The following is an 8,363-nucleotide window of genomic DNA, read 5'->3' as shown; positions in this document are numbered from 1 at the left end:
TGGCTGCAGTGACCTCTGCTGGCTGGCAGGTGAGCCCTGTCCAGTGTGAGGGGCCAAGTTGAAGAGGCCCTGCTCCCTCGCTGGTCTTGGCTGGAAGAAGGGCTAGCACGGGTGCCTGAGGTCACAGGTGCTAAGGTGTGAGCTGGAAGCCTCCAGGAGCCAGGGAACCCAGGGACTTCTCCTATCAGGTGTCACTGGGGACATTGCAGATGGTCCCAGCTTAGACTTTGGTATTTGATACCAAGCAGTGACGGCTCCACTAGATAAGGGCCACACCCCCAGGGATGGGCAGGGAAGGGGCTTGGGCGCCCCCACCCACCCCAGAGACTTCCCCTTGGCCCTCTGGGGCTGGGCCACTCCTCAAGCCCAGGCTGTGATGCCAGGGGTCTCTCCTGTCACCCTCCCTCCTGCCTGTGCCCCGGCCTCTCTCTTGCCCTTGGCTGCTGGAAGCTCAGGATGGGGCCTCGGCCCTGGACCTGCAGGTTACCTGGCCCTACCTTCAGTGTCCCTGGCCCCAGAAGTGCCTACCTGTGTGGCTAGCGAGGGGTGCCCATGGAAGCACGGGAGCGGCTGGAGGTCAAAGATTCACCGGGTGCACACACATGACCCGCTGTGTGCTGAGCCCATTAATATTTACCCACGAGCCAGGCCCCCATGGGGGCACTGCCCGGCCCCAAGGCACAGGGACGGAGTCCCCAGGAAGCAGGGTAAGCAGGGCTTCTGGGTGCTTACTTACTCGTCTGTAGTGAACAATGACAGATATACTGAAACTACTGTGAAATTGTCCACTATAGACAAGTAAGTAAGCCCTCAGAAGCTCGTGCTTGCCTCGCTGACAGGGTAATCCAGCTTCCATGGCCATCAGAGGTGGGCATGGAGCCGGGAAGGAGGTGTTCCAGGCTGGGCAGCTGGCCCTTGGTGCCTGGACACCCATGTACCCAGATAGTCCCCACCACTCAGGCACAGATGTGTGGCTTGTGTGTGGCTGGGGACCTTGGGGTCCCTCAGCAAGTCAGCCTTTGGTGCTGAGAGCTCCACCAACTTCATGGTGGTCCTTCCCACTCAGGCATTGGTGAGGGGAGTCCTTTGCCCAGCTGGGTGGAGTACGGGATCTCGTGTGGACGGTCCCAGCCTGAGGAATGGCCAGAGCTCCTAGCACTCCTCTGCTGGCTGGTCCCATGGGAGTATCACCCCTCTCTTCGGCCCTAGCCCAACCCTCCCTGCTGAGCCCTGACCTTCCTGGGGTCAGTCACTTTCCTGGCCCTGGGGCCCTCCTGGGGTGGCCCCTCCCCCTCAGGCCTAGTCTTCCTAGAAGGCCTGCCCTCGCAGCACCCTGCTCACTGCGCCCCCATGCCTAGGGGACTTTGCCCAGGGAAGGAATTGGCTCCTGAGTGTTCTCTCAGCAAATTCTCTCTCTCTCTTCTGCCACCCACTGCCCAGGGCAGGCCCAGGGTCCCCCCCAGGGGCTGCTGGAAGACGACGTCATCCTGGGTGGGACAAGGTGTCTGGGCCCTAGCTAGTGGCCAGCATTCACAGCCACCATGGCCACTGGCTCTGCAGGCCCTGTATTGGGAGGCAGCAGGTGAGAGGGAAACTTCGTTTGGGACTAGGAAAGGATCCAGCTTGGAACAGGCCCAGCCAAGCGGTGCAGCCTCAGGCAGGCACTGACCCTCTCTGAGCCTCGCTGGCTGCAGTGGTGGCTATGTGCCCATCACCCCCAGTATGATGAGCTGGGCCCCTACTGCCCCCTGAATGCACAGACACAGCGTGAGGCTCAAAGAACATTGTTGAGTCAGCAAACACATGGTCTCCCAGAGTGAGGGAGGTGCCCCACACCCTGGGTCCCATCACTGGATTAGTGTCCCCCAGGGATGACAGCTGCTCCCGCATGCAGACAGGTCAGGGAGCTGTCCTCCCAGCCACGCTGAGTCCAGGCCTGGACCGGCCTTGTGGGGTCTGATGGCCGTGCTCCTGTCCTACGTGCACATCAGGGGGTCTGGGAATCCTGCTCACCAGCCCCCCATGGAGTCTTGCCGTACTGTGGCCGCAGCCCCCTGGCTGCAGGCTGTGGCCTGGGGATCCTGAGGGCTGGGGTGGCACCAAGCTGAGCCCCATGGGGCTGGACCCAGGTCTGCGTTCTGTACGGGGGTTGGGTGGTCACTAGTGCACTCCGGCCGTTTTGGCCGCTAGTGGGCCCGTGGTCAGAGCTCAGACCTCCAGGCTGCCCGGGAGGTCCCAGCAACAGCAGCAGCATCGCCTGGGCCTCGGGAAGCGGGGCTGGGGGCCTAAGGCGGGGCACAGGGCAGCCGGCTGCTGCGTGATGACGGGAATGCCACCTTTGAGGGGCCCAGGCGGCTGGGGCTCCCCTCGCGCCGGCTCCCGCTCGGCCTTGACCGCCAGGAAGGCAGCCAGGTCGAGGTCCAGTGTGGCTACCCCTCCACGGGGTGTGGGTGTGCTCTGGCGGCACTGTGGGCAGGGGATCCAATGTTGCTCTTGGGCCAGTGTGTCCAGCCGCCGAATACACGCCTGGCAGAAGGTGTGGCCGCAGTAGAGGCGGCGGGGCAGGTGCCTGGCCAGGTCATAGGCTGAGTAGCAGATGACACAGTCTGTCCTCCGGGTCCCAGCGCTGGCGGCCGCCTCCTCAGGGGCCTGGGAACTCTCGGGCTGCAGCATCCTGGGTGCAGGGTGGTGTGGACAGGTTCCGGCTGAGGCTGCATGGCCCTTTCCATGGCCGTCTAGACAGGGTGCTGGTGTGCCCCCCTCCCCAGCACCATGGAGCTGCCAGGCACCACCGGATCTGGGGGGGAGGGGAGGCCAAGGGGACCGGTGGACAGCAGTGCCCGAGGTCCCAGTGGCCTAAGTCCTGTCCAGTTGTGGGACACCCTGCAGCCCCTCTTGCCTACCTCGCCCCCCCAACCTGGCTAAACTCCAGGCCTCTCTTACCTGCACATGCGCTGCTGGACTGCTTATCCTGGCCAGAGGGCAGCTGGGGAGGCGGGGACCCAGGGCGCCCTGCGGCTGCCTTGGGGCTCGCGTTACTGGCCTAAGTGTGGACGAGTAGGCAGGGAGGCAGGTGGCGGACTGCAGGCGGTCCTGGGCTCCCCTTTCAGCCACAAAGCATGCAACTGGATCCCCCAGTACCACACGCAGTTCCCGGAGATGAGGTGCCGGTCACCCCCGTCCCACCCCCTCTACCCACCCCCCTCCATGCTATGCCCCAGGCTCTGCTGGCCCCACCCTAGCTTTGCTGCTCTCCTGGGCCCACCTACTCCCCCCAGGCTCACTGTCCTGCCTACCCAGTCCTCTCTCGGACCGACTTCTTCACCCAGACTAGCAGACCACCCTCTCATCCTCTCTCCTGGGGCCCCACCGCCAGCACCCACACCCAGGAGAGCTTTTACACCTTGGCCTGGTTATTGCTGTTCTTCAGCTGGAGTCTCACCTCCTCCAGGAAGTCCGCCAGGACTCCCAGCCGGTGAGGGCCTGGTCCTCTTCAGCGTGTCAGCATGTGTGGCCATTGCATTGGGGGGGTGATTTCTCAGCCAGCGCCTCCATCTGGCCCAGCTAGTGCCCTGTCCCCACCTCTGGTTGCAGTACCCCAGCACGGCCCCCAAGAGGCGCGTTAGCTCCACCTGTCCAAATCCCCAACCTCGCATGCCATGCCCACACTAGGTGGGCTCCACCCTCAGCAGCTCCCCGGGCGATGTGGCCCCAGAACCCCCACTAACAGGCACCTCTCTCCACTGTCCCACCAGGCCTGCCAGGTGGTGTGCCGGGTGGCTGGTCAAGGTGGGGCCAGAAAGGATCAAGGCAAGAGCTCACTTAGCCCCAGAGCCCCTCACAGGAGGGCCCCTCAGGATTCCTGCCCGCCCCCTTGGTGTCCACCCTTCCGGACTGGTAGGGCGGGTTCCTGTGACTGGGCGGGAAAGGGACAGGTGGGGGCCTGCTGACAGCCACCTGGGATACAGGGTCCCCTGGGCAGGGACAGGGCGTCTAGTCATGCCCTGCACAGTAAGGCACATGGCAAGTAATGACACAACTTGTCCTGTGCCCCCGGCCTCTGCACGCCACACACCCACCTCCCGGCACTGCCAAGTCACTGGGGACTGAGGGAGGGTCGGCACGCAGACCTGTTTGTCCTGCACGGCCAGCTCGGCCTCAGTTCGCCTCCCTGCCACTGCCCTGTCCGGAAACGCCAGGGCTGCCTGGGCGCTCGCCTCATAGCAGCCTCCCTGTCAATAGCTTGGAGTGTGAACTGTACTGGTGGTGGCCAGAAAGGCATCCTAAGCTGTGGGGGTGGCAAGACAGACATCCCCAACCTCCCCCAGCCTGTCACCCTTCGACTTGGGTCCCTGGAGCCAGGACCGTGGCCAGCAGCACTGCTCAGCCAGCCCACGACAGGTGTTCAGGATGAGATGTTCCGTGGGAAACCAGACAGAAACCCTGGCTGAGGTTGGGAGGTGACTCACCGGTGGGCAGGCTGGGTTCTGGCTCCCCCTCCCTGAAACCTGCCAGTGCCAGCCCCACCCACCCTCCTGCCAGGCTGGTCCTCCTCACCCTTGACTTGTCCCCACTCCCAGGTTCCTGCACACCCCCAGGTCCCTGCACAATGGAGGCTGCCCCCTGGTCAGTCTTAGCCATGGCCCGAGGCAGTACAGGGCTCCCACCCCCCACCCTTCCCTGCTTGGCCTCTGGGCAGAGCTGGGACCTGCAGTGCAGGCAGTGTGTGTCATGAGGCAGTCACCACCCTGTCCTGGAATGTCCCCGAGGCTGTGGGACTGTCCTGGAGGTTGTGTACTGTGTGTGGGGGGCTATGCTGCCATCCAGCCCAGGATGCATCCAGAGAGGGCAGCAGCAGAGAGGAGCAGAGACACGGGGACCAAGGACATCCCACTTTATTGTCTGGGTCCTGGCTTGAAGAAGGCAGCCAATGGGTGTCCTTGGGTCCAAGCCTCCATTTCCAGGGACCCAAGCCAGCCACAGCCATCCTGGTGGGTAGCTGCCTATCTAGGGTGGGACAGCGGCCACTCCAAGTGTCCAGGCACTGATGGAGTTAAGATGTGGGGCCCGCCCGGCGGGGCCCTGGAGGTCCCACGCCAGCTAGGAGACAACGCAGCAGCAGCTGTGGCAGCGGCAGAAACGGGGACAGTGGCAGCAGGAACAACAGGGGATGCAGCAGCAGTGGTGGGCGATGTCGTCACCACGCCCAGCAGGTGGCAGGCCGGCGTAGGTCAGTCCTGCCGGGCGTGCGGCGCTGCCGTACGGGTTGCTGGGATGCCGCCAAGTCTCTTGGCCCTGGAGGGGGGCAGCCCCCTTGGCGCCCTTGGCCCCCTTGGGGTCTGGGACATCAATGGGCTGCAGAATGCGGGTGGGCTCTGGGGCACAGGGCCCCATGGGCAGAGGCTGTATCTGAGAGGACGAGCAGGGAGCCATCTCTAGCTGCTTCACCAGATCAGGCCGCAGGTGAGCTCGAGGGATGCCGATGTGGGCATAGGGGTTCTTGACGACCATCTCGTGGGGGTCCATGGTGTGGCCTGGCAGGTGGGTGGCTGGCCACAGAGAGCGAATCTGGAGAGGAGACAGAGTTAGTGGAGAGGGACGGGGTGCCCAAGAGCCTGCAACCTGACAAGTGCCCAGCCCACAAGAAGCAGGGTGCCGTGCCTCACCCAGGGCCAGCATCTCTGGGCACGGAGACGTCACAGTGTGTGTGTGAGACCTGCTTGTCAGGGGTGTGCACAGGGTGGGCTACATGTGGCCACAGCAGCCCTTCCAGGTGTCCTCCCCTCTTTGAGTGGAGTGCCGAGCAATGGTGCTGGGAATAGGGTGCAGAATCGAGGGGCGCAGCTAATTGGTCCTACAGGAGAGCCAGCACTAACTCTAGGAGCCCCACTCCCCAGCCCCCGGGCAGGGGGAACCCACCTGCAGTGGTGGCAGGCAGCAGCAGTGACTGCAGTGGTCTGTTGTCTTGGTCCTTTGGGCTCCAGGTCCCAGTGCCTGTGGGCTGAGCACCTGGGAGCTGCTTTTTCCCTCCTCAGAAAGGGCAGGGCTATGGGGCGGGGCTCCAGAACCCGGTTCCTGAGGCCTCAGCTTCCCAGCTCTGAGGGGCACTGCCAGGTTGGCTGACTCAGCCTCCGTGCATCCTGGGCATGCCCTGGGCTCCTGGTCACCCTCAGCTCTCCAGGAAGGAGGCAGGAGGGAGCCTGGGGTCACGGCCCCAGAAGGGAAGTGAAGCCTGGGTGGGGAGATTCACACCCCTCAGGGCCCTGGTGCCCCTGCAGAGACCACCATGGCAGAGGGCCCAGACCACAGGAACGGGGCTTCGTGTTGTCCACTGACAACAACTGTTTGATTTCACACTTTGGCCAATAAACCCTCCGTTCCAGTCGGCCACTGGCTTCCCACCCAAGTGACACTGGGAGCCCATTTCTGAAGTTGCACTTCTCTGCCTGGTGGGCTAGGAAGCCACAAGCCCCCAGGAGAGTCCCCTTCCTCGAGGTTTTCGTCCCTCCCGTCTTGTCCCTGTCACCCCGACCCAGGGCCGCTGCGAAGGGACGACATGAAAGCCCGCGGGTCTGGCCATGGCGCGGGGGACCACTGCCCCAGCCCACTGCGCCCGGGAGGCCTCAGGAGGCGCGGGGGTCAACCCAGACGTGGTCTGGAGGCCGAGGCGACCGAGAGGCCTGGGTGGGACATGTCGGACTGGTAGGGACACCGGACGTGGGCATCGCGGGCTGGAGGCAGCGGCACCGGACTTCGGGGCCAGAGCCCAGCGGCGAGGACCCATGGCGCAGGCCCCCGAAGCACCGCCCCTAGCCCCTACAAGCTCCGCCCCTTGCTGCGAGTGGAACGAGACGCATGCGCACATAAGGTCTGGGGGCGGGCGGCGGAAGCTTTCTTCCCCAGAAGCCTCTGCGCTCCAAGGTTTCCCAAAAGACCCGGCTCGGGGTGGGTTGGCTTCCGATAGCCCCATTTTCGGAGCCGAGGCCGGATCTGGCGACCAGGGGAGCCGGGGGCGGGGCCTGCGTCCGGATGGCTAGTGCGCCCCGGGTGCGCGCCCACGCCGTGAGCAGAGCAGAGCAGGCGGCCAGGGCTGGCGCCCAGCCCTCCCCGGCCCGGGCTGCCTCGGGTGCCCCTCCATCTGCCACGGCCGGCCGTACTGCGGCCCTCGCTGTCCCTCTCGTCGCACACCTGCTCACCTGCAGGCACTGAATAGCTGAGGGGACTAAGGCCTAGGTACCAGCCCGAGGTCACCCAGAGCAGCAAAGCCAGGCCCAGTGGCCCAAGGGTGCTCCTCCACTGCGCCTGGCATGCAGGCTCCCCGAGTCCCCTCTGCCTGTGTTTGGGGCAGTCCGCCCTGTGCAGATGAGAGGGGCTGCCCAGGATCAAGCACCAGGCCCAGGGCGGGTCGCAAGAGTACAGCATGCCACATGGCAGTCTGGCAGGGGAGGCACGGCTTCTGGGGGCCCCCAGCCTCCTCCCCGCCCTGGAATTACCAGCAGGTCCTCTGTCCCCCATCCTCACTTGAGGGCTCCTCACAGGCAGAGGGCGTGTGCTGGGGTGCAGGACACCTGGCATGACAGGGCACCAGAAAGGAATGGTGCTCTGCCGGATGGGGTCATGCCAGCCCACGGCTGTGACACCAGGGCACATGCTGACCTGGTGGGATGCCAGGAGGGCCACCCCACCCTGCCGAGGCATGTGTCCTGCCTGTGCCTCTCCACCTGCCCGCAGCTGCCTGACCTGTCCACCCTGTCTGTCCAGGCATCCTTGGAGCCTTCTCTGGCCTCTGGTCCCTCCTCCCTGGCCCACTCTTGATAGGAGCTTGCCACCCCCTGCTCATCCCGCCGGCACAGCCCGTGACCCTGCAGGCACTGGGCACAGCTGGGGGACGCTGGGAGCCAGACTCTGGGCGTTTCCTGAGGGGGAGGAGTGGAAGGGCAGGCAGAAGCCAGCTCTGGGAGGACAGAGCGGGGGAGGGTCGCCCACGACCAAGCCGACCCCTGAGGCGGGTCCTTGGGGCCCAGCGTTGCTGGGAGCATCTCTCTGCTCCTGTCTCCCCCACCTTCCGGCATTGTGCAGCCTTGGGAAGAAAACCAGGTTTCTCTTCCAGAAAGGGGGCGGGGGGCCGTGTGACCAGACCCCAAGTCAGCCAGGTGGGGAGAGGTGAGGGGCGACGCGGGGGTCCCCGAGGAGCGGGCACAAGGCCGAGGTGGACGGAGGGGCGGCTGGCAGGCTGGCTCCGCCCCGCGGACCCCGAGCGGGTTCTCAGACGGGTGGTGGCGCTGCGGGCGCGGGCGGGCGCCGCGCGCACTGCGGTCCCCGCGCCTCCGCCGCAGCTGTGGCAGCGGCAGAAACGGGGACAG

General features: G+C 65.1%; 1 protein-coding gene across 1 annotated transcript; it reads right to left on the bottom strand.

The window, feature by feature from the left end:
• Window positions 1–5,100: 5,100 nt before the first annotated feature.
• CYSRT1 (cysteine rich tail 1) lies at window positions 5,101–5,526 on the bottom strand. Its single transcript, XM_007946971.1, has one exon. It carries the CDS (start codon window positions 5,524–5,526, stop codon window positions 5,101–5,103), a length of 426 nt encoding a protein of 141 aa, XP_007945162.1.
• Window positions 5,527–8,363: the final 2,837 nt, after the last annotated feature.

Source organism: Orycteropus afer, unplaced genomic scaffold (genome assembly GCF_000298275.1).
Source record: "Orycteropus afer afer isolate SDZICR_OR568_19922 unplaced genomic scaffold, OryAfe1.0 scaffold00174, whole genome shotgun sequence".
In the NCBI taxonomy this organism is placed as follows: domain Eukaryota; kingdom Metazoa; phylum Chordata; class Mammalia; order Tubulidentata; family Orycteropodidae; genus Orycteropus; species Orycteropus afer.
This window is presented reverse-complemented; position numbering and strand designations above follow the sequence as displayed.